At 36.4% G+C, this 24,599-nt stretch overlaps 2 protein-coding genes across 2 annotated transcripts; one reads left to right on the top strand and one right to left on the bottom strand.

Annotated features, from left to right (window-relative positions):
- Positions 1-1,705: 1,705 nt before the first annotated feature.
- On the bottom strand, positions 1,706-10,144 carry LOC122091976 (nitrogen regulatory protein P-II homolog). The gene is made up of 8 exons (XM_042662246.1): positions 9,783-10,144; positions 9,647-9,692; positions 9,502-9,529; positions 7,461-7,548; positions 5,650-5,717; positions 5,420-5,489; positions 2,091-2,126; positions 1,706-1,933 (listed from the first exon to the last, which is right to left on the bottom strand). The coding sequence occupies exons 1-8, from the start codon at positions 9,976-9,978 to the stop codon at positions 1,863-1,865; spliced, it is 603 nt and encodes a 200-aa protein (XP_042518180.1). The 5' UTR covers positions 9,979-10,144; the 3' UTR covers positions 1,706-1,862.
- A 1,349-nt stretch (positions 10,145-11,493) lies between these two features.
- LOC122092389 (disease resistance protein RPS2-like) lies at positions 11,494-16,871 on the top strand. Its single transcript, XM_042662701.1, has 2 exons — positions 11,494-11,719; positions 15,202-16,871. Exons 1-2 carry the CDS (start codon positions 11,494-11,496, stop codon positions 16,869-16,871), a joined length of 1,896 nt encoding a protein of 631 aa, XP_042518635.1.
- Positions 16,872-24,599: the final 7,728 nt, after the last annotated feature.

Raw genomic sequence — 24,599 nt, 5'->3', positions numbered from 1 at the left:
TGCACCCTAGTTATTGGATGCTCACTGCACCTCACCACCTCACTTTATAGGATTTTGACACGATTTTCTCTACCCTATCCCGTAATGCTGAGTCATGGGCCACCAAAATACGATGCCTATCCTGTTTCAAAATACAGACCTTAGAGAACAACATAATTATAGATTTAATGTGCAAAAGGATTGTGAAAATCTTACATGATCAGTTTCTCATACTCTGTTCCATCCAGTCTATCAAATCTTAGCAATCAATCCAAATGTTTATGATTGTGTTCTCAAATATCATATTTTTGCAATCCTTGGAGGAGCCTCTTTCTTCTACGATCATAAAGAATAACATGTTCTGGTGTATATATATATATATATATTCTATGGATAGATTCCAAGATTAATTCTATCATTAATCCGGTTTTGCTCCTTCATAAAAATGGAGTGGAAAAAGGTTTTAATCTAATCCGGCAGAATTGGGAACTTTCTCTAGTTTTGCACCGATATTTGTCATAATATAGATTGGATAGAGTTGAAAATCTGTGAATAAGTTTTCCTCAAAACCCTTAGATATGATTCCTCTCCATAGAGATCAGGACCAGAGAGTGATCCCACGGCTGGATAAGATTCATTCGGTTAGTTGTTATGTTTTGATTACTACAATCTAAATGAAGTTTTGACCAAGTAAATAAAGCCTTGAAAATCCAACATGCCAAATTGCCAAGGCACCAACTTGATCCACTTAATGACATATGCCTTGCTGTTTTTCCAAATGGATAATGTTCAAGTAAGTTTGTTTGTCATAATAACCTATCAGTGGGTTACTCAGATGGTTAGGGCGAATTGGAAATTATATGGATAGACGCACAGTCCTAAGTTTGATTCCCCATCTGTGCATCTACGATTTAAGTGGAGACCATGACACACCTTGGTTAACCAAAAAAAAAATATTTGTCATAATAAAAGCTAATTGACGCATAAGAACCACATCCTTCATAGTTCGAGCCAAAAGTCAATATAAACACAAAATTACATCCAAAAAGAGAGGAATTGCGCTCCAACTTCCACTACCTTGCAGTTGAACTTAATCGAGAGGTAATAGTACTTAGGATTGCCTTCCCACATAACATTAATTCCAGATCTGATGGCAATCATTGTCTTTATGGCAAACAATTCAACTCAATATTATACCAACCAAACGGAATCAACTACATAGATCTACACAAAAGGGTTTGAGAGCTTGCTTAATACACCAACACTTCTTTAGCCGGGCTCAGAAAACATGCAAAATGACTACCATTCACTTAAATTCGAAAGGCAAAAGGAACTTTGCACCACCTGCTCAGGAAGGGGATATTGCACTGCTCACTGTCATTGTGCCACACGGTATGGCCATTGAAATTGTTGGACACAGAGGACATTGTCTGTGCTAGCCACATATCAGATTTCATGCCTAGTTCAATCATACACCCTCCATGTACTCTTCCATAGTCCAGATTTTTCAAAACTCTATTTTGCCATTTGGCAAACTCCGTTTTGGTTAAAATTGGATGTCAACAGTAGACCTAGGTTCTATCTGTCCACAAAATTTAAGCCCTAACTGAGCTTCCATATGCGGATATTTGAGCAGTGCAGGTAGCCTTTCAAGGTGGGGCGCAAAGGAAATCAAAGCTCAAGTCGAAACACAGTCTACACATACAAAAGAAACTTTTGCCAGAAATTGGGAAGAGAATAGAAGGATTTTAATTTTAAGTTTGTTAAGCTTCAAAGATAGGACATGGAATGCAATTCCACTTCAAGAATTAAAGATATAATTTGTAGTTGAAATTTAGGAATAGGTTAGATGTTGGTCTCACAAATCTGAAGTCACATCTCAATTACTTGTGATTAGTAGAGATCATATCAGAACGCCCACCAGTCATCCTCTCTGCCTCCTCTCCACGCTGACCTGAATTTTTCAACTCATACTTCTGTTAAGTACAATTTTATTTGGACACATACCATGAATTCTGCCAGAATGGAAGGCATAACGATAACCACTAAATCGACAGTTTCCAATAAACATAGAAGTTTACCAAAATAAGTAAACACAGTAGAAAACATACCTGTGCGAACTCTAATTATATCTGACACGGGCATTACTGCACAAATAATGAAATATCATTAAAAAATTGATTGAAGAATGGATTCATTAATTATTTACATTGAGAGATTATGATAACTGTAAGATGAATAACTAGTTTCCTGCTTTACAAAACCTATTCGTCTATACATCCAGCCATCATTATTCACTCAAAAAGTATATTCATGGGTCCCAACAACAGATGGTTCATCTTATATGAACCAAAAGAAGAGAAATGTTTCTATTAATAATTGTTTATATACATGTATAATGGAATGTTTTTTGGCTGATCAACTCGAATCATTTCAGCTAGTACAGCCTTGCCCAACCAAACCTGAGCAAGTTTGGAGCCAGAAGATTGATTTCAATGTGGATGCACATGATGCACAGAAAGTAGGGGTTCAGACATCTGCACAGCCTTCAAGACTACCATATCAGCAGGAAAGGTTCTTTGTGAAAGCAACAACGCCTATCTATTTAAAAATAAATAAATAAAAGGTATTTAATCTGTATCACACAGTTCACACCTGATGCATCTTGAACAAAATCCATCAAGAACAACAAATGGCCTTTAGGAAAATAGAATGAATAACCACAGCTCAACTTTCAAAATTAACTTGGAAACTTCTTAACAACCATGTTCTTAGTGGACTAGGGTTTTAAAAGCTACATACTTTCCTAGTTCTTCACTATTTCAAGGCAGCAGGAAGAATGGGTGTCCCTATGTTGGCACACTTTCATATTCTAATTAAATTTCTTGATGGGTGGGTTTTAGGGAATGATTTGTTTATTATTCCACAAACATTTGTTTTGATTCTTGCATTCCATCTTTACATAATAGAAAACATCTAGTTAATGCTAGATTAACCACATAAATGATGATGGGATCACAATGGCTGATTTGTGGTGTCCTAAGACTGCAACATGGAAGGAGTCCCCCTCTGAATTACTTCTTTGATTCATTCAATCCATTTAAACATTAATTTGTGCACACCACTCCCAACTTTGCTTGGGCCAGTTAATGTAAACTTACTGTTCCTGTAGCTTATCTTCAATGGGCCAAATCCACATCCATTTGAATTCCATCTCTGAAGAAGAAGCTGCAGCAGTAGGGAATTCTTGGTAGGAGACACTTTGTCTCGTTGTTTGCATATTTGTCAGCTAGAGTGTGAAATTAAAGTGAGACCTTTGTGAATCTGCAATAGAAACTATATATAGACAACGAGTTATTTTTTCTGTGATATATCAAGGCTGTTTGGTTTGTTTTGAACTGGTCTGCTAGAAATGCCACAAGATCAAGATTTGTAGTTGTAACATTTGATTGAGCTTAGGTTGGTTGGCATTTGTATCAGTAACAGTTTATCAGATCTGAATGAATAAGATATAGATTCATTTCGGGGGCCAAGGAGAATTATTTGTTATTAATTGAAAGGGTCTCAGAAAGAGATCGGTGCTATGGAATCTGCAGCACTACCTCTAAATGATAGTCAAAATAATAGGAAAAGGCAAATTATACCTGTGGAGGATTACAAAATAGTGAAAATGTTGACACTGCCTTTAAAGATAACAAGGCTGCAAATGGAGTTGGGGTATGTATTATTGATAGCTTTCCATAGGACTGCAGATAGGCATATCTCATGGTCAGGTTCAAGTTGCAAGGCAGAATTACGAGCTTTGTACAGGATTATTAGGGCATGGGAGATGGGGATGTCAATGACTTGGTTAAATTTTATGAAGTTGTATTTATGTATGTTCAAAAATAAAATCTCATAATAGACCAGCTCATAGACATTGGATTAGTTTTACTTGGGGAGTATTTGGGTAAGCTTCTCAGCTTTTGCTTCTTGGATTCCAGAAGCTGAGCTTCCCGAAGTGCAAAAGGTTGATCCAACTGATGAGTCAGTATGGAATCTTTACTGCCCAAACCACAACAAACCCAGAAGCACGTCCCCCACCCCCACCCCCAAAAGAGTCCATGATGTAAATCAAAGCATGAAGAAGAAGATGACAGTATCAAATTCAAAATTTTTTCACTGTTCATGTGACAGTGAAGTGGGTCCCATTCTGGAAATCTGGAGATGATACTTTGGAGATATGGACAGCTGTTCAGTCTTGGACAGCAAGCAATTGAAGATTCTTCTAGCCTTGGACAAGCAAGATTGATTTGGGAGGTTATAGAAGAGTGAAGACTTTGCTGGATTTTGTTTCCTTTTTTGTGTTTACTTAGCAAACAAGTAGCTAGTTTCAGCTTTAGGAAAGTTCTAGTTAGGATTAGTTTCCTTTTCCATGTTACTTTCCTTTTGCAATTGTTCCTTTTTAGTTACTTTCCTTTTTTCAATTAGTTTCATTGTAACCTTCTATTTTGAAGGAATTGCTGTACTTATTTAAAGGCCAGCCTATTTTAATTTGGACAAGTTGATTAATGATGTAAGAAAGTTTGCTTTGTGCATCCCCACTGTCCTGAGAGAGGCTGTGATTGAGAGAGTCTAAATACAACGAGAGGCTGTGGGTGAGAGGCCCAAGTCTGAGAGAGACCACTACCCTATCCCCTTTCCTTATCCCCTTTCTCTAATTCTCTCTTTTATTTTCTAATTTGTTCCTTGAACCTGGAATTATTGATTGTATTGAGGATCCTACATTAGTTTAGGCTTCTAGCGCAAAAGATGGTAAATATTCCAAAATGACACCTCTTCTTACATCCGCTCTTGCCTCCCTTCAGAAGGTGGCTTCTGGAAGCCCCCACCCAAACATGCCCTTGGGTATGGTTTTCAGATTTGGCTAAAGTAGGCCACGACTTTTAAACTCTTATCTCCTTACAATATGTGTTGCCATTTCTCTTTGTTCAAAAAAAAAAAAGATAGCACATCAAAGCCTTGTAAAGCTTACTCTCCCCACCCCCCACCCCACCTTTTATTCTTCTTACAAGGGTCTCTTGTTAAACTTATCACACTAAGGTCTCCTAAAGAACTAACATCACTTTGTAAATCTATCACAAGAAAATAGAGGAAGGAAATTGTCTGATAGTTAAAATTCAAATACCTCAATAAATCATATAGAAGATCCCAAGAAAAATGCAATAGCTAATAAACCCTATGATATCTCCAAGAAAGTTTATTTCAAAATGGCCTTTAGAAGAAAAATAAGAATGAGAGAAAAGGGGGAAAGAAAAGGGTAAGGTGAAAGCTTCAGACAAGATGCAAAGTAATGTCAACCTATAAACTGGGTGTCAGGATTGAGACCGTCTACAACTGGGAATTCCATTATCTATTACTTAAACATAGTTATTCACAAAATATAAGTGTAAGTTCTTACAAAATATCTTGCCATCCCCAATCTCTCCAGTTCTCGCCTCCTCAATTATCCTATCAATTACTTCTTCAACCTAAGATGGAATCACATGAAGGCGCAACATAATTTCAGATGAGAGAATAATTAATAGCAAGAAAGCCATAAGACTTCCCAGTTGCAACATACAAGTAGAGAATTAAAACTATTTTCTAGCCATAATAAAGACTGAAAAATGCTACATGATGCCATCATACCTGCTCCTTGCTAACCACAATTTCCATTTTCACTTTACTCACAAACTTGTCTTCAGAAAACTCAGAACCTACAGGATTATAGATGAGAATTAGATAAAAGCACGATAATATAGGAACTTAAACCAATATGAAACAAAGCAAGAATAACCAATTGTCAAGCCAAAGGATGAAAATACAGCTTTTCCCCCTCGGGAAGGAGGTAGAATGAGCAATAACAGCGAGATTTCCAAATACATTTTTTGTTTTAAAGAAAATAATAAGCAGTTTAAGTGGGAAAAAGGTTTTCAAGGTGGGATGTGTCTGCATCCTTTGGATGACATGGAAAATTTTAAACCATCCATAAAGTTATGTCCATCTGGATTAGCCACTTGTTCTGCACCCTTGTCTCATAACCCACCAGATATTAGTCTTCTTCTCTTCACCTCGCAACACCAGATCATGAGGCTTCAAATTCCTGATGACAAAGCATGCCCAGAAAAGAGGGCTTGCTTTTGCAATATCAGAGGAAAATTGGACTCAGTCCAACCAGATGAGGGAAATGATATGCAAACTAGAGGAAACCATGCCATCACCTAAGCTGCCATATGAAAGGTTCTTATATATTATATGCCAATGTCCCATTGCACGAGCCTCCTGCTAATTACTGTTCGTGTGTTGTCTATATATCTTTATATCTTTACTGATGACTCATCTAAAACCATAAAAGTATCACATCAAATAACTAAAGAATAATAAATACTAATTTGCATAGATATCTAATACTTTCTTCATACTTTTACAACCCTTCCACTTACTTCTTATCCTACAATTTTTTTTTTAAAAATAGCATTGACGAGGAAATATTAACTGCTTAAAACCCAGTAATGAGAATGGACTTTGTACTTCTTCATTTTCACATAGCTTTGGCAATATTCCTTGATTGCCACACTAAAACAATGCCCAGAGATGGGAGAAAATCATACAATTGTCAAACTAGAATAAAATTAATTTATAATCTCCTTTGGTGTCCAGCCAGCAAACCAATGTGTTAGTTCGATGCCATTTACAGTGATAGTGCAAAAATATCAAGGCATTTTTTTTAAACTCATAAAAATTCTGAACACATTTTGTATAAGCCCTTGAACAGTTTCTCGTAAGCCTCGATATTATCCCATGTACTTTAAGAGCATAAACTACAGCTGTTTCTGTACTTTTGGATGACTAAATATAAAAATAAATAAATAAATAAAAATAAAGGCAAGAGCTTGAAAGTTCAATAAAAGAAATGGATCCACAAAACCGAGAAGCAGTTCAGTCCAGTTCTATTCATTGACAAAAGTGAAGTTATTGAATTTGGTGAAAGAAACAAGATCTATTTTCGTTCAAGGGAACGATTCTAGCCAATTGAAAGGATCTTCTGATCGATCCAGAGATTGTTTCAATTCCATTAGTAATGAGGATCTGGAATCACATTTTGATCAATCAAAGAGAGATTCAACAATAACAGTGGGAATGAACTCATTAGAAAATCATTCCTAAAATGGTATTAAAAATCGGATCAGAATCAGTATCAGCCGAGACTGATCACTGATACCGATCCACTTGTAAGGTAAAAGGGTAAAATGGTCCAAAACACCAATTTTTTTGTTAAAATAAAAAAAATGGGTAAATCCGTGCAATCCCAACCGATACTGATACTGATCCGATCCGTATCAGTATCGGTTGAGACCGATTCCAAATTTTAAAACCTTGTTTCTAACTGGGGCACCCAACAAAATGAGATATTTTCATATCTGGCCTCTCAATTACAATAAATGAGTATGAGTACTCACCAGCATGCCTTTCTGTTGACCCACCCTGAGCACCGAACCCCCGAACATCAGAAACTGTAACACCACGTATACCCATCTTCAACAGAGCCTACAATTTTTGCAAAAAGTTAAGCATGTTTTTTTAAATATATAAGAAATCAGATAGCCATCCCACCTCATTATCTATAATATTCAGCAACAAGTGTTCTTCCCTTTTCCTTCATCAGTCAGTTACCAGAGATACATAGTAGTGACGGGCAACTTCTCTGATGAAAGGGTACCCAATGCATGAGGCTCCCGCCATTGCAGGGTCTAGGGAGGGTCATAATGTACGCAGCCTTACCCTCGCTTCGCGAAGAGGCTGTTTCCTGACTCAAACCCCGTGACCATTTTGGCCAACTTCTTTGATTTTTTATGGTGTTACTAATTTCAAGTACAAACTAGATAAGAGTAAAATGATTAATATTTTAATCTCCTTATTCTTAGGATTTAAGTGAGTGAAAATTTCCAAAAGTGAAAGATCGACAACCCTTATTATTATTTTCTTCGTCTAACTTACTTCCAACAAACAGTCAAACAACCTGTGAAGAAATTTCTCTTTTTTCCTTTTTGCACTTTCAGTTCACTTTACCAATCAAAATTTTATCACACTTAATTCCTAACCAAATGGACCCTAGAAAAAATCAACACAAAAAGTCAGCAATCTTGGAAGTGAAAGCAGATATTTTGAAATGATAATGTTATGAATTCATTCAACTAATCTATTTATTATTTGTGAAAATTTTAAATTCAACAAGTTAAATGAAACTTTCAAATACTTGTAAGCATTAAAAATCTTAGATTACAAAGGATGGTGCATTCTTCATGGATTTCTCTATGAAGTTTACTTGTCAATTAGCTGAAAAATTAGATCAAGAGTTGCGACTTACAAGTGGAACTTTCAAGGTAAATTTAGTGGACATCTTGATCTTTGCTCCAAATAATAATACCATGCCTAATTAGGGAAAAATACTTTTGTGTAAGTATTCCTCCCTCACTGACCTTTCTGTAATGGGAAGGACACAATCGGACAGTTATCTGGATTAATTCATAAGAATCCCAATTTTTCCAGATCAATTACCAAACCTTCATGGATAAAACTAAATATAACAAAGATTGGCGATGTTTCTCCATCATCACCAATTCAAGCTCCCTTGCCACTTGGCAAAATATGGATATACCATATAAGAGGGCTTGGTCCATGCACTATATGACCTCACCTGTCTCACAGGCTAGATTTCAGCCGAAAAACAAGCATAGCAAATGGTTAAACTTAGAATTTCCCAAAATTACAGGAATGCAATTTCATTGTGATAGAAACCAGTGCAATTTTTTAAATTCTGTTTACTTCAAAGTCTTCTTGGGTCATTTTCATTACTTCTTTTGAGCTGAAACTTGGCATGTGAGATGGGTGTGGGTTCCTCCATCAGATGGCTCCCACTCTTTGCCACATTGCAAGGTTGTGACCACGAAATGATATCACCAGACCTTGTCACATCCAACAGCACAAAACATTCATTTAGAAAACTAATACACTAAATCTATACTGGTGAAAAATCCTCCCCTCCCTCACTCCATCATAGTAACACAAATCTTCCAATCATTGGTGGTGCCACTCCAAGAGAGATGAACACAATATCTTGAACCAATTAGCCTGGGACTCAATTTACAGACTTTTTTGGTTGCAGCTGAATTCTGGAACCTTTTTTCTCCTGTTATAATTTCTCCCCTGCCTTTTCATTACCAAAATCAGTCAATTGGGTAATTGTGGTCAAGTTAGCTACAAAACTTCGGAAAGTTTCCGTAATTTGAACTGGAATTGTGCATATTCTGGAAATATAGAAAGATTGAAAATAAAAATGGATTCTTTTGACCCTTAAGTGATATTTCGGTTGGATAATTTTGTCGTAAGTTCTGGTCGCATGTCTTTCAGATATTTCCTACTCAAACAGAATAGCCATGAATAATAGAAACCCACACACATAATTCCATTAGCAAATAAGCAAGAAGCCTCCGATCTTACCGAAGAAACTTGAGGAATGCGCCACGGCCTGGGTTGTTCCAAAATCATCAGCAGGAAAGAAGGAAAACAAAACCAGTAAGTGTACATGAAAATGTTTCACCAGACACGAAAAAATTGTAAACAGGACAGGAAAGTATCATCACACCTCAGGATTGCTTCAATTTTGTAAAATTTCGCCTCCGGCATAAAATCTACAAGCGACCCATCAGATTAGCATTCGGACTACAGATTCCTAGATCAAATTTCACAAACGAAATGAAAACCATAACATCGAAAATTACCTGGGGAGCTGTGAGCTCTTATTACCGGAAGAATAGTAGAGGGATTTCTCGCGTTCTTCGTCCTCACGCTGAGCAATGAAACTTGAGAAACTTTACCTTTCAGTTCAGGACGAAACAGCATCGAATTGATAAAATGAGATTCGTCGAGACGAGCGCAAAGAGGACTGAGTACGCCCGATCTCGCCATTGTGGCCATTCTTTGATTGTTGAAGGCTCGATGAAGCTTCGCAGCGCAAAGTGACTCCGGCGAGCACTACTACTATACTGTGAAGGCTCAAAGAAGTGGAGCGCATTGGAGTTTACGCCGCGAAAATGATTTCAGAGTTCCGACGCCACGCGGCGTCCTAAGGCTACCCTTTTGGCAAATCTGACCCGACCCGTCGATCTGACACACCCGACAGTTCCAAAATCAACTTACGGATTCGGGTTTGTAGCTTGTCGGACTCTGATTGAACCCAACTATTACTGAAAAGTGAAAACCTCATATTGTAATCAAGTTGACATTTTACCAAAAAAAAAATCAGGTTGACGAATTTTTTTTTAATGCCATTTCTAACTCAACAATTAATTATTCGAAAATCAATCTATTATTATTGCTTATATAATTGTAAATAGATTTGTATGATTTTGTTTAGTTATATATATTTTAAATTTGGTGAATAAAAGTATACTAAATTGAGTTGTTTTTGCGTTATGTTGCACACATTGTGTCGTATTTATGTTAATTTAGAAAAGAAACAAAAGTTATATACATGCTAGGGTTGAATGGTCTCGTTATTTTTCTGATTGTGTTAGTGTCAAAGTGCATTTGATTTGAGCAAATAATTCAATCCAACCTATCACCCCCTTGTATATGGTCGATAAAGAAAACTAATAAACATGCATCCAATCAAATATAATCGAACATGTAATTTCTCACTCTATATCCATATCCATATTTGAATAGTAATTGGATATTAGATAATTAACTGTAATATATTTTTTAATGACAACTTCTCATTTTAATTAATTTGTTAATCTATGCGTTCTTCTACTAAAAAAAAAAAAAAAAAATATATATATATATATATATATACACACACTATTTCTTACAATGCTAAGTGTTAATCGAATTGGGTTGGACCAGTTTTTGATCCAATTCGTTCATGGGTTGTCCACTTAGGGTAATCATAAATCCACTATGATTAAGAACTTTGGCTGACCAAATCTCTATAAATAAGAGGTTTGGCTGCAATAAAGCAAGATTTTGAATCGAATCTCAAGGTCTCTCTATTTTCTTCTATCTCTCTCAATTGAAAGTGTGTATCTCCAAGGATATCTGTTGCAATCATTCCATTTGATAGATAGAACTTTATTTGACCAAATCTTCCGTAATTCTTCATTCGTTGCCATTCAGACGGACAAACGTGTAATACAACCTGATCGGATTACTTTCTTTTTTTATTCATTTAAATATTCAGAATATTTGCTTAACAGGTGTCAAATGCCAGCGTACGTCAATTAAGAATCTAATTCACTCGAAAATTAAGAATTAGTGGCAGGGTAGCGGGTAGGGGAAAGGTCAAAATTAATTTTACGTGTGGGACCTCGTTTACCGTAAGCAGCTTTAACTTCATCTGAATATATTTACAAAAGAGAGGTCTGTATGTCTGTGATCCATCTCACTTCAGACTTTCAGACTACAGAGTTCTTAATCTTTTGCTTAAGATTAATGGCAACCCACACTGTTACTCGATCTTCTTCCTCCTCTGGATGGAGTTATGATGTTACATTGAGTTACAAAGAAGAAGAAGAATCAGGTAACAATATTTTTGCAAGTAACCTCAACGCTGCCCTGGAGAGGGCCAACATCAAAACATTCAAGGACAACGAGAACCCAAAAAGAGGGGAAAAGATCTCTGCTGATAGGTTTTCCTACGGGAAGTATTCTTATATTGGTTGATCCATATGGGTAGATTTCATCTGTGCGAATCAGTCTTATATGAAAATGATTCTTGTACGAGAACTTGATCCATTCTCAGTTAAAAGAGGGGTGAGGGCTGTTAAAGTCCATGTTAGGACGACCAGTTAGATATCAAGATTTAGGGGTTTTTTTTTTCTAACTGTGTTTTGTATCAGGTGTTGAGTCCACAGATTAACCGCCTGATTGTGTCATCTTCTTTGTTTGATGGTTTCCTTCTTGCTGCTGTGTATCTTTTCTCCTTGTTTGCATGTTTTCCATTTTATTGGGCATGTGGGTGGTTGTTCTCCCAAGTTTCTTCCTCGGAAAAAATCTACATAGTCATGTTCATGTACGATAAACACTTCAGCTTTTTAGGGTTACTGTCAATCGATTTTTTTTTTTTTGGTAAAAATTATTAATCGACGTATCAGCTGTGTCGATCAGTTATGCTGTGTCAGCACTACACCTCTTTGGTATTGACCAATATATATATATATATATATATATAATCCCATAAATAATAAGAAGTAAAATATTTTTAAAATTAAATATATATTTTTTATTGAAATATTGCACAAAATATATCTTTTTCATGTTAACTATAGCATAAAAAAATTATAAAAAATCTATAAAGAAATCACACATTATTTTAAATTGGAATTAAAATATGGTTAGTGCACCTCAAATAATTATTTTTAATTAAAATTAAATTTTATAAATATCCAGAATCAAGCCTTCCACTACGAAGACATTCATAAATTAAAATAAATATGCTATTTTATTTTTTGTTTCAAGGTTTCATACATGCATGGTAATTTATGAATATAAAAAACACCTAATTTTGAAAGGGGGAAATGATGACTGTTGAAATCTGGTCAGACGGAGGTCCATAGGAAATATTCCGTTTTGAAACCCTTCATTGACCAACAAAGAAATTGAGGAGAACCTCAAATTTTGAAAATCCTAGGTCTCAACTACTTAATTTTGAAAGGGGTAGTCAAAGACATTGAAATCAGGTCAATCGACGGTCCATAAGAAAGTTTCTATTTTGTGGGCTATCTAGGAAATTATGAGGGGGGCCTTTGAATTTGAAAAATTCTAGGTTTCACCCACCTAATTTTTTAAGGTGGTCCGATGGCATTGAAATTAATTCGATCATAGGTCCACAAGAAAAGATTTCTTTTCGAGGACCATCAATGGCCGACAAGAAATTTGCAATGGGAACCTAGAAATTTGATAAATCCTAAGTCTCAATGACCTAAATTTTGAAGTGGAGTCCAACAACATCGAAACTAAATCAATTTGAGTTCTATGGGAAAAGATTTTGTTTTGAGGACCACCATTGGCCGACAAAAAATTTGTGATCAAAACCTAGAAATTTGAGAAATTCTGGTTCACAACAACTTAATTTTGAAATGGGGATATGATGACATTGAAATCAGGTTAATAACAACGAATTTCTAAAAAATTCCTATAGCTTTCAGTAGTGGAAGGATTTTACTAATAATAATAATAATAATAATGGAAGGATGAAATTTCCATCCTCACGCTAATGATACTCGCACAATTCATACACTTGAGGAGCTTAGGTCTATGACAATAAACTTAAAATGGGGTCCAATTTACATTGAGGACCAAGGTTTCAAAAATCAGATCGTATCCGTGGATTTGGGATCATTTGGATTGGAAATTGACTAAGACCACTCCCAATTCTCGTAGATCTGGCTTGTGTCAATTCTATACGAAAGAAATTAAGAAACCCTAGATGCCTAAAATATACTAATTTTGGGGCTGATCTGGACCAATCCAGAATAGACTGATTTTGATCTCATAATCTGGATTGAAATTGGCCGAATCTGACCAGATATATTTCCAAACACTTAAATTCTAAAAATCTGATCGAGCCAAGGAGGATGTGGGCATTTGGTAACGTATTCCCGTGACTGGCACGCATGTATGTTTGCATGCATGCATATCCTGGATTGTGACATACAAATATTGACGTAGATTAGTACGTAATTTGTCTCTCAAAATGCATGCATGCATGCATGCTTTGCCCTGAATCTAAGATGCGAAGCAGGGCAGCTAGCTGGTTCAAGCGTTGCTGCAGCTGATGCTCCAATGGAGTAACCTCTACAATGGAGTTTGAGTTTGAACCTTTCGCCAGCCCCGTCCAGGTCAACCGGTTTTGCTTTCTTGGTGGGCCAGCTTGAGAGGCAAACTAGAATCCCGTGCTTTCTACCATGTGGCATGTCAAGTGGGGGAATTTGAGGCTATGTTTGATTGCACAAATCCTTCTTAGATTGTTTCTCTCAAGAGGAAGATCTTGAATTAAAGTATACTCAGGAGGGAATTCAATATGTTGAAATTTCAGAGGATGAGCCAGAGTTGAAGCAAAAAGAAGATGAACTCTATTGGGAAGACACTCGAATCTCTGCTTTGCGTAAGAAGAGGAGTCACCGTATTAGGCTCTCCCCCTATTTTCTTCGTTCAACCGATTGAAAAATCTAAGTTGATGTTTTGATCATTTTATGTCTTTGTTTGTTTGTCTAATGCCCAGTGTCTCTTGGTGCCTTCTTGTCTTGTAATCTTTTTTTCCCTTTTCTTTGAGGTTTTATTAAATCTATTTAGTCACCAAAAAAAAAAAAAAGTTACCTCAGTGATGGCAAATTAAAAGTGCATTTTGTATAATTTTTGAAATATATCTATCCACATGAATAAATATGACTGGGCTAATAACCACTAAATGAATAAATGACAATGATTTGGCCAAAATATCCATAATTATATTTTTTTTATTGAAACATATCCATAAAAAATTTATCTCAATAAAAATGCCACATTGAAGACATAGGGATAGTCAAAGGACAGCTTCAAGCTTCCTTAATGGGCCATGGGGTGAAAAAAGCAAGTGACAAGGCCGCTCGCTCCAGAGTCTGTGATAGAGATCCCAAACAAGTCAATAATCGAGAACCAGCCATCAACAGAACACATGCTGCAACAGATGTTTGATTGGATATGTGATCCTGATCCATGTTTTGCCATAATTGGAGTACATGGAATGGGGGGAGTGGGTAAAACCACATTGGCAAGAGAAGTAAACAATCGCTTGAAAAGAGATTTGGCTAACGGAGTAGACATACATTTTGAGACTGTGATAATGGTCACAGTGTCTGCCACTCCTAACATACGACATAACCAAACCTAAATCAGGAAGCGCCTTGGATTACCAGATGATAATTATGAAGCTTTTGCATTGTTCAATGCCCTAATGAAGAAGAAATTTCTTCTACTCTTGGATGATGTGTGGACCGAATTAATGCTGGAGGATGTTGGAATCCCTCGCCCTCCAAATGACAAAGGGAGCAAGATCTTAGTGACCAATCGAAATCGAGAAACATGCATAAATATGGGTGCTACGAAAACAATAAATGTGCATCCATTATCAGATCTGATCATGGTTCTTTGTTGAAAAAGCTGGTGAACATGTTGCTACTAATGATATAAAGCCCTGTGCTGAAAAAATTGTTCGAAGGTGCAAGGGTCTTCCCCTCGCAATTGTCATTGTGGCCCATGCAATGGCAAAACGACATGGAGTTGAAATGTGGGAGAATGCCTTGAGGGAAATGAAGCAATCAGACAAAGATCTCCGAGGTATGATAGATGAAGTACTTCTTCCTTTGAAATTCAGTTATGATAGTTTGGAGAATGAAATGTTCAAGAGTCTCTTTCTCTACTGTGCCTGTTTCCCTGAAGACTATAACATAAGGGGAGACCTAGACGACATGTTAAATTATTGGGTTGGAGAGGTAATAGTAGATCAGTTAGGGAGTTTGAAAGCTTCAAGGGATAAATTTGAGGATCTGATTCAGAGTTTGAAAATTTCTTGCATGTTGGAAGATGGGGAGGAGAAAGGTAGTGTGAGGGTGCATAGTATCATGCGAGACCTTGCACTTTGGATTACTTCTTCAGAGTACTCTGATAGTAGCATCAAGTTCTTGAATAGGACAGGTATATCAGTTAAAGAGGCACCAAAGGCTCATGAGTGGGTAAATGCATCAAGGATTTCCTTAATAGATACCCAAATAAAGAAGTTCCCAGAGTTGGGAGAGGCATGCCAAAAGCTAACTGCTTTCTTATTCAGGGAAAATAAGCACTTCAGTGTTATTCCCCAAACAAATTTCTTGCAACACATGGGGCATCTTAGAGTACTCGATCTTTCGTCACAGAATTTAGCATCTTTCCCAAATTCCTTGTCGTGTTTGGTGAATATTCTGGTGCTTAGGCTACATATGTGCAAAAGGTTGAGAGCATTGCCTTTGCCTGTACTAGGAATGCTCCGGCAACTCCAAGTTTTAGATTTGGGTTGGTGCTCTCAGTTGGACCAGCAAATCCTCGGAGGATCTGAATGTGAGAGATTAAGATACTTGGATGTGAAATTTTGCAAAGTTTCTATTCCAGCTGGGGTAATTTCTGGTTTGGACAATTTGGAGGAATTTAGATTTTATGCATCGAATAAAATAAAATGGAGAGTGAACTCTAGTGAAGAAGATGAAAAAATGGATGGGAGTGAGTCCACTAGTGGTGAGTCAATCATTGATGTGAGGGAGTTATCCTGCTTGACCAATTTAACCTCTCTTACCATTTCATTTGAAGATATCATTATTTCTGATTGGTTCAAACCTTTGGCCAACAAGATTATTGCCTTGAGTCTGAATCATTGCACAGTCGAAAAACAAGATGCTCTAGAAGCTCTCAACCTCGATAAATCCCAAAATCTATGGCAGTTAATAATTGAGGATTGCCCAGGTTTGTCATGTGTGCGCATTGGTTCTGTATTAACTGTAATTAAAAACTGTGAAGACTTGGAGGTGGTGTTGGATCGTCAGGATGTCTACCCCAACCAATATTACCTCCACGAGTTACACCTAAAAGGATTGCCAAAATTGAGAAGGACATGGGTTAGTCTCGAACCACTCAATTGCTTTGGTCAACTATCATTGATAGTAGTTGAGAAATGTAATAGCTTGAAGATGGTCTTCACGGAGGAAATGCCACGCCTATTTAACAACTTGAAGGAAATTAGAGTTGGGTATTGTGTGAGAGTGGAAGTACTTATTGAAGCAGAGGAAGAGGAAGAAGAATAAGAAGTTGGGGAGGGTGGAATCATCTCACTCTTCCCAAGACTGGAGGTTTTAAAGCTGGAAGACCTACCAACGTTATCTGGGGTGTGCACAGATCACATATTGCATTGCCCCCACATAAGAGAAGTGAAGGTGAGTAACTGTCCCAGGTTGAAGAAGGATCCTCTCCGCATACGAAACAAGGTTGGGCTACTTGTAATCGAGGGTGAACAGTGGAGAAAAGGCAATACGGTCATGGAAGAGTACTAAATTCAAGTTTCTCAGTGAGTGTCACGATTCTGGATAGAGTCCCACACGTCTTCATTCATTCACTTCTCATATCTGTGCTCTTAGCCTCTTACCTCACTCTCTCTCCCTGTATTATTTTTTCGGTGGTCTCTCTCTCTCTCTCTCTCTCTCTCGCTCTCTACTTTTTTGTTGATCTCTTATTCCTCTATAATTATTATAATGGATGATGGTTAAAAAGTTTCCATTATCGTAGGCATAATTAATTATCAGGTTAATCAGTTTGGGAGTCTCTGTACATAAATCAGTATGGTCCATCACAAATAGGATAAGTCGACTTAACTTATTGTAAATCAGTACAGGATTGGTCCAGAACCTCAATAAGAAGAGGTTACAAAAAATAAACTTTATGGTTAAGTTAGACCTTATCACCAGTTCACTACAGAAGTTCCAAAACAATAAACCAATCAAAGGGTGGTCAAGCTACAAAAACATGAGGAAGGCTCAAGCTATGCAAGCTTTTGAAGTTGAAGGCATGATCACCATGGGTGTTCAATAGCTACATCATATAGAAGAGTAATCTGCACAGAGATGAGTTTCCGTCGTATGCATTCTTGTTAAGTTTTTTGAAGACTTTTTTTTCACATCACATCTCATGCTGTAGGTGCATTGGACCTGATTCGGGAACGCTTCTCTACACCGCTACTGCTGGCCCGATGACAGGGTTGTTGGTGTATGATGTCTTGTATTCCGTCGCAGTTTAATCTAGGGAGTACTGGTGCAGCACCTAGACAACCAATACGGCGGTCCTGCTAGCCGGTTAGCGGGCCGTGGGGGTTGCAAGGGGGGCAGGAGGCCCCCCTGCATAGCAGGGGGTGTAGGGGGCACAACCCCCCGCTCGAATTTTTTATTTGAGGGCAATTATAGTTTAATCCGGATTAGGGTGGCAATTGTAGTTTAATACGGATTAGGGTTTTTTCGCTATATATTTGTAGCAAGGGTTTCTTTCTCTGTAATGTAAGCAATACGGAGAAGTGTGAGGAAGGGCGCTGTAACCCTATTCTCCATTGATAGTGAAGCAGGATCTCATCTCACCGGAGATGTAGGCAACCTTGCCGAACCTCGTAAAATCCGTGTGCATTGTTTGTTTTGTTTTTTTTTCCGTTATCTTCTGCATCGTTTTAGGGTTACGTTTCTACAAGGGTGTGGGAAATATGATGAAAAGTCACCACCACTTAGGATGAGGGCCTAAACCTCGGTTGGGAGTCCAATCCCTAGTAAGGAAAAAGGGCTGAGATATGATCCCATGGATGGTTTGGAGTAGGTATACGCTAATGGGTGTGATTGCGTGACCGATGAGAGAGCGTGGACAATGGGCTCTATATTAACAACATTAATCCTGAGAAATATTTTATCTTATCTTCTTTAATTAATGAAATTTTTTTTTTCATTAAAAAAAAAGAATCTCTTAAGAAGTCTTGGTTCAAGTCTCCTTGGTCATACCTACTTCCCCACTCATAAATATAGGATAAATTAGAAAAATAAATGTGGTGGGGCCGGCACAAGTCAATTGGGCTATTATTAAATCTACATAGGATACACTTCTTCTTGGTAGAAACTTACATAGGATACACGTCGGTACACGAAAGCCAAATATTTAATTAAGCAGGTTTGGAATGAAAAAGTTGTAGAGGAATCGAAGAGTGTCTAATGGGCAGCCAAGGAGGAAGCATTGATCCTCTTTTACTCATTGCTGTTGGATTGAAGGGATCACAGAGTCAACACCTAACGTTTTCTCACCGTGTGGGCCCCAATTTCTCTAAGACTGTGTTTAGTCGTTAAGAGAAGAAAAGAAAAGAATAGAGAAGAAATTTTCAAAACTGTTTGGCATGTCTTGTATCAAGAATTTATAATTTTCTATGGAAGTCTTGTGCGAATGGTGTTGCTACTAGTTCTGACCTATAGTAAAGGAGAATTACCCTTGACCTTCAATGCCCAAGATGACGTACGGACTGAGAAAGCATCAATCATATCCTCCTCTCCTGTGATTTTGCAAGAGTCGTATGGTTCGGCTGTACTTTATCATATCGTCCTCTACTGTCACATGAACCCTTTCCCAGAGATTGGATCATTGGGTGGGATGCCTTTAACCTCCAAGGCAAGAAGGAAGGTCACTGAAATATGACTCTATGCAGTTTCATGGCTTGGTCGAATTGGCTAGCTCGCAATGAACTAGTTTTTTCAGGGTCATCAGAGTCTCCTGAAGACATCATCTCCCAAGCTTACAATGCTACCCTTGAATTCCATAATGCCCAGCAATCAAGTCGGAGTACTTCCCCCTCGAATGCTACCCCCGAGGAAGCCCCACTGTCATCACACCTTTGGTCACCACCGGAAGGGGGCTATGTCAAAATCTGTTGTGATGCTTCTCATATTCCTCATAGTATCCACGGGGGTTAATTTGGGCTTTGTTATTCACGATCACCTTGGCATGATACATTCGGCTATATCTAAACCTACTTGTAGTTACCAAAAAAATAAAAACCTACTTGTTTCCTCTGCATCCTTATTGGTGAGGCCATGGCAATCAGAGCTGGACTTATTCATGCTATTAGTGATTGCTTTGACATGGTGAAAGTTATGTATGACTGCAAGGAAATCATCTCATCCATATTAAATCCTTAGTGCAACTCATACGAGCTGTTGTCTCCTATTATACATGATATAATTCACTTGTCAACCTTCTTCCTCAGCGGCACTTTTAAATATGTTCCCAAAGACATCAATTTATTAGCCGATTCTCTGACAAGGAAGGCCTTATCCGCTACGTGTCGGATAGATTGGCTACTCTCCACTCTTTGGATTCAGTTTGCTTGTAATTCTGAGTCCTTGAGCTCAACACGTTTTAATGAATAGTCTCTTGCTTATATAAAAAAAAAAAAAAAATCAAGAGAAATTTTTTTTTTTTTTTTAATTTCAAAATTCACAAAAGTTTTCTTTTACTGTAAAAAAAAATCCTTTCAAAAATACAAGAAAACATAAATAATAATAATAATAATAACAATTATGAGCAAGCAAAGTAAACCTAAAAGGAAATTATCAAAAAATAAAATAAATAAATAAGTATGAATGATGGAAAAATTTATCAAAGCAAGTTGATTGGCTTATCAGCGGCCACCGATCCAAAAACCACTATAGAAGGTAAAATTGTCAAAACATGATACGAAATTAATACTTTTAACGGCAATACCATGCAATGAAAGCCCATATGAATTGATACCAATATCAATTCGATCACAATACTTAAAACCATGCTTGCTACAACTATTAGTACTAACGAAAGTGAAGATGGGGTGGGAGTTGAACCAAGAAGAGGGAGTGAGTGTTTGAATTGAACTTGTAGGGCATCCACCACTTAAGAGGGATGTAAAGTGCACGTGGCATCTTCGAAATCACATGGCTTAATGCAACAGAATCCCCCTTAGAAGAAAACCTTGTTCCACCCCATGATAATGCAGTTTTGGTTGGCGTCTTGTATTCTAAGAGTTTACATAATTATTATTAGGTTTATATTTGTAATTCACTCGAGTTTTGGATTCATTACATGTATGGGGTAAATTGTAATTGTATGACGAATCAATTTTGTATATATTATCTTTGTGTGAAATACCTTAGATACAGACGAAGGGAAGATTACTTTGTGAAGTGAAGAATAGTGTAAAAAGGATTAAAGTTTAGTGGAAAATCTTTGATTCTCTTATGTGGATGTAAGGATGTCAACTTAGAATCAAAATGAAAATCAACTGTTTAAAACTGAATCGAATTGAACCAAAGTAAATCGATTAAATTTTGGTTTCAAATGCTGAAATCTTGTCTTAGTTTGGTTTAAATTGAATTATCTATTTTCAGTGTGAATAGGAAACATGTAAAAATATATTATTTTTTACTATTTCAATCAATGGGGATGATAAATTCTATTCATTTTCAATGTTTGAAAAAAAATTGGTGGATTATGACTTTAACAAATAAGTGTTTTTTTGTTAGTAAATACATAAAATATTGGTCCAAGCACCTAAAATAGGACCTAAACTTAATATGAAATCGACTAGAGAATCAAATACGAATCCGAATAAAAATTGAAACCGAGTTGGTTTGCTTCTGGTTTCTAAAATGTACTCATATTCTCGATTTGGTTTGATTTTGATTTTTACGCCTTTAAGTGGATGTAGACATTTGTGTTGAATCGTCTTAAATCCCTGTATCTTGTTAGGCTCCGTTTGGTATCGTTCTAAAAAAATGTTTCTGGAGTTTTTTCGTTCTAATAAAACGAAAAAACGGAATCTTCTGTTTGGTGCACTTATGGTCCGTTTCTGTTTTTTTGGAACAAAAAGTGAAAAAAAAAAAAACTGAAAAAACGAGATTGGACGGAACTCCAAAATGGAGTTCCATCTTCCCAGTTTCGTTCCATTTTACAAAAAAAAAAAAAATTCCCGTTTAGGTTTTGAAATTTTAAAACACCATTTTTTCGTTTAAAAACTACGTTTTGACACAGAAATTGAAATTTTCGTTTTTGACACGAAACGGCATTTCTGGAATAGAAACGATACCAAACGGGCCCTTATTGTTTACTTGGTTTCTTTGTTTGGTGGAGCTTAAGACTTAAGAGGTGGGGCCGTTTGGGGTTAATGTTGAGTATGATTGATTCGATATTCGAATTGTAATCAATGAAGACCGATAGTATATTGATTTGAGTTTAAAAACAATATTAGAAATCCGTACGGAGTTGAAAGATATAGCTAGAATCCATAATTGATTTTATTTATTCATTTATTTTTTAGTTATGAATGCATAAATGCTGAAAATAACTGATACTAATTGATATAGAAAAAAATCCTTTCCAACATCAATCATTTATCTCCCATTTATCCAACAGTTTAGATGATTTAGATAATTATTCTCAGCTATTAACAGGTGTTAAAATATGTGTTGAATTCATCTCAATCGTTGGATGAATGAGAGTCAAATGATTGGATGCCTAGTTGTTTGAGGGGAGTGAGATCCGAGTTAAATTAATGATAACCCTTCTAGTAGGTAGGAGGTCATGGAATAATGGGTTTAGGTATTTGTATTGTATTAATATGCTCGATCTAGGATTGGATATTAGGTATGGATATCAGAATAGGGGTAAAATCATTAAAAAAGAGAATTCATTTTTTCTTTTAAATAAAATGATAAAATTGACTGATCTAACATTAGTATCGCATTACTATCAGCAAATACCAATGCAAAACCAATATCGATCCCAATTCCGATTCTATACCTGAGAATTAAATCATTTGGGATTCTTTTTTTGATGAAACCTTGCTTGGGATCATGGTTTGAAGAATTGGATTGAATGGGATTGATATTGGCCTCGAACGATTGATTGATCTTAATTCTTGATCAATACCACATTGATGAATTGATATGAATAAGGTGTAAAATGATCAAAAAGTGATTTATATGAACAAGGGGTAAAATGATCAAAAAGTGATTTACAAAGTAAAATGAGAGATATTTCTATCCGATTTAGAATGATTTGAATCGATATTAACCTTAACTGATATCATTCTGATACCGAGTTCTCAAACCTTGCTTGGGATTGAATCTCCTTTCGGGTGGTCGAGGGTTAAGATGGTGGGGTTATTCGGTCATTTAGGGTAAATTTAGGCACCGTTTGATAACGTTTCTGCTGTTTCTGTGTCTAGAAATAGCATAAACAACTTTTCATGTTTCTCTGAAACAAAAACAGACTTTTTGGTGTTTGATAAACATATTTCTCGAAATGTTTTTGAAGATATAATGTCACTAAAAAACCTAATAGTATCATCGAATGCCCAAAAAGGAGAGAGGGTTCGGTTGTTTCCTTTTAGGTTTAAATAGTTGAGAAAATTTATCAGGTACAATAACCTTTTTTTCTCTCAAATTAGTTTTTAGAAACAACGACTTGTTTCGTTAAAGTCATTTTTAAAATTATAAATAAGCATAAATTTTGATTTATGTTTGTAGAAATGAATGAAACAAAACAACTTTATCAAATATTTTTTATGTTATTTCTTTACTTTTAAGAACAAGAAAACACAACAATAACATAAACGAAACATTATCAAATGATACCACAACGTATTTCCTACTGACAAAAGGGCAAATGATTATTTTATTTTTTTATTTTTTGAAAAAAGGGCAAATGATCAGCGTGACTTTGTCGTTGGGATTCTATCGAGTCTGGAATCTTGATTGTCGAGATTCAATGACTTCATTGGTACTCCTCCATGTGGGGAGGCAAACCCACGCGGCTAGGCCATGTCCCACTGTCCCCATTGTTGAAAGAAGTACATTACTTTAATGTGGAACGATTCTCAAGTGAACGTTGGTTCGCCGTACGAACTTTAATAACAAGAAAGGATTTTGAAGTGAACTTTTGACGTGAACTTTCATTTAGTATCGGTATCGGTATCGGTATCGATATCGGTAACAGCGATAGGGATCGGATTGGTCCTGATCGGCCAAGTTTGCACTTATTTTTTGAAAAAAAAAAAAAAAAAAGATTTTTCTTAACTATTTTCCCCTATTTAATGCTGATACCTGATCGAATATTGATAATGATCTCAATCAATACTGATACAACATAATCAATACGATCAATCCAATATTGGTACCTAAATTCATTGTGTTCTGTTCATAAGTTGTTTTTGTGTTCTTGTGTTTATTCTACAAGCCTCTTGTTTTTTGTCTTTTGCCTTTTGAATATTTTAGCATTTTCTTTTTAATATAAAGATATAACATCACTGCCAGTCACACAATTTTAGTCTCTTCCACATAATTTATCTCCAAGATCTTCTTTCCCATTTGCTATATTTTATCCCTTCTCCTCTACTTTTCCATCCCCTCTGTCTTTAGCATATATTTTGAACCTTGGTGTTTGCAGTGTATCTTTCCTCCAAATAATATACTATGCATATATAATTAAGGTTATAAGCCAATTTTGCATCAAGTATTCTTCCCTTACCATGGTTCTAAGTATTGGTATTAGATCAGCCATATTGGTTTGGCAAGTCTATGATACTTGATTGATATCATATCAATAAAACGGTATGGACTAGGGGTTAAAAAAAAAAAAAAACTTTTTTTTGAAAGCAAGGGTATATTTGTCCACTACGGGCGATCCAATACCATAACAATTATGGGTTGAGCAAGAGCCAAAGTAGCTCCTAATAGGACTGTTATTATCCCTATTAAAGAAATTAGATACATTATGTAAGGTATGACTATAAAAAGAGGAAGAAGTCGAGCTACAAGAAAAATTCCTGCTGCTACCATAGTAGCAGCATGTGTAAGAGCCGAAATAGGAGTAGGACCTTCCATGGCATCGGGTAACCATACATGAAGTGGGAACCCTTTTTTGAGAAAGAAGAATAGGAATGAAAGAAATGGAATGCAATTGCATGCAATAGAAAAAAGGGAAAA

This window comes from Macadamia integrifolia, chromosome 10 (genome assembly GCF_013358625.1).
Source record: "Macadamia integrifolia cultivar HAES 741 chromosome 10, SCU_Mint_v3, whole genome shotgun sequence".
Lineage (NCBI taxonomy): Eukaryota > Viridiplantae > Streptophyta > Magnoliopsida > Proteales > Proteaceae > Macadamia > Macadamia integrifolia.
Note: the sequence above shows the minus strand (reverse complement) of the source record. Positions and strands in the feature narration are given on the sequence as shown.

Bases quoted from the DNA above. Each gene is read 5' to 3' on its own strand.
- LOC122091976 (XM_042662246.1), bottom strand. From the start codon at position 9,978: ATGGCCACAATGGCGAGATCGGGCGTACTCAGTCCTCTTTGCGCTCGT. The intron at 5,718-7,460 runs GTGAGTACTCAT...ATAATCCTGTAG, and splicing joins GTCAACAGAAAGGCATGCTG to GTTCTGAGTTTTCTGAAGAC. The intron at 5,490-5,649 runs GTATGATGGCAT...ATTCCATCTTAG, and splicing joins TTGTGGTTAGCAAGGAGCAG to GTTGAAGAAGTAATTGATAG.
- LOC122092389 (XM_042662701.1), top strand. From the start codon at position 11,494: ATGGCAACCCACACTGTTACTCGATCTTCTTCCTCCTCTGGATGGAGT. The intron at 11,720-15,201 runs GTTGATCCATAT...TTGTTGAAAAAG, and splicing joins CGGGAAGTATTCTTATATTG to CTGGTGAACATGTTGCTACT.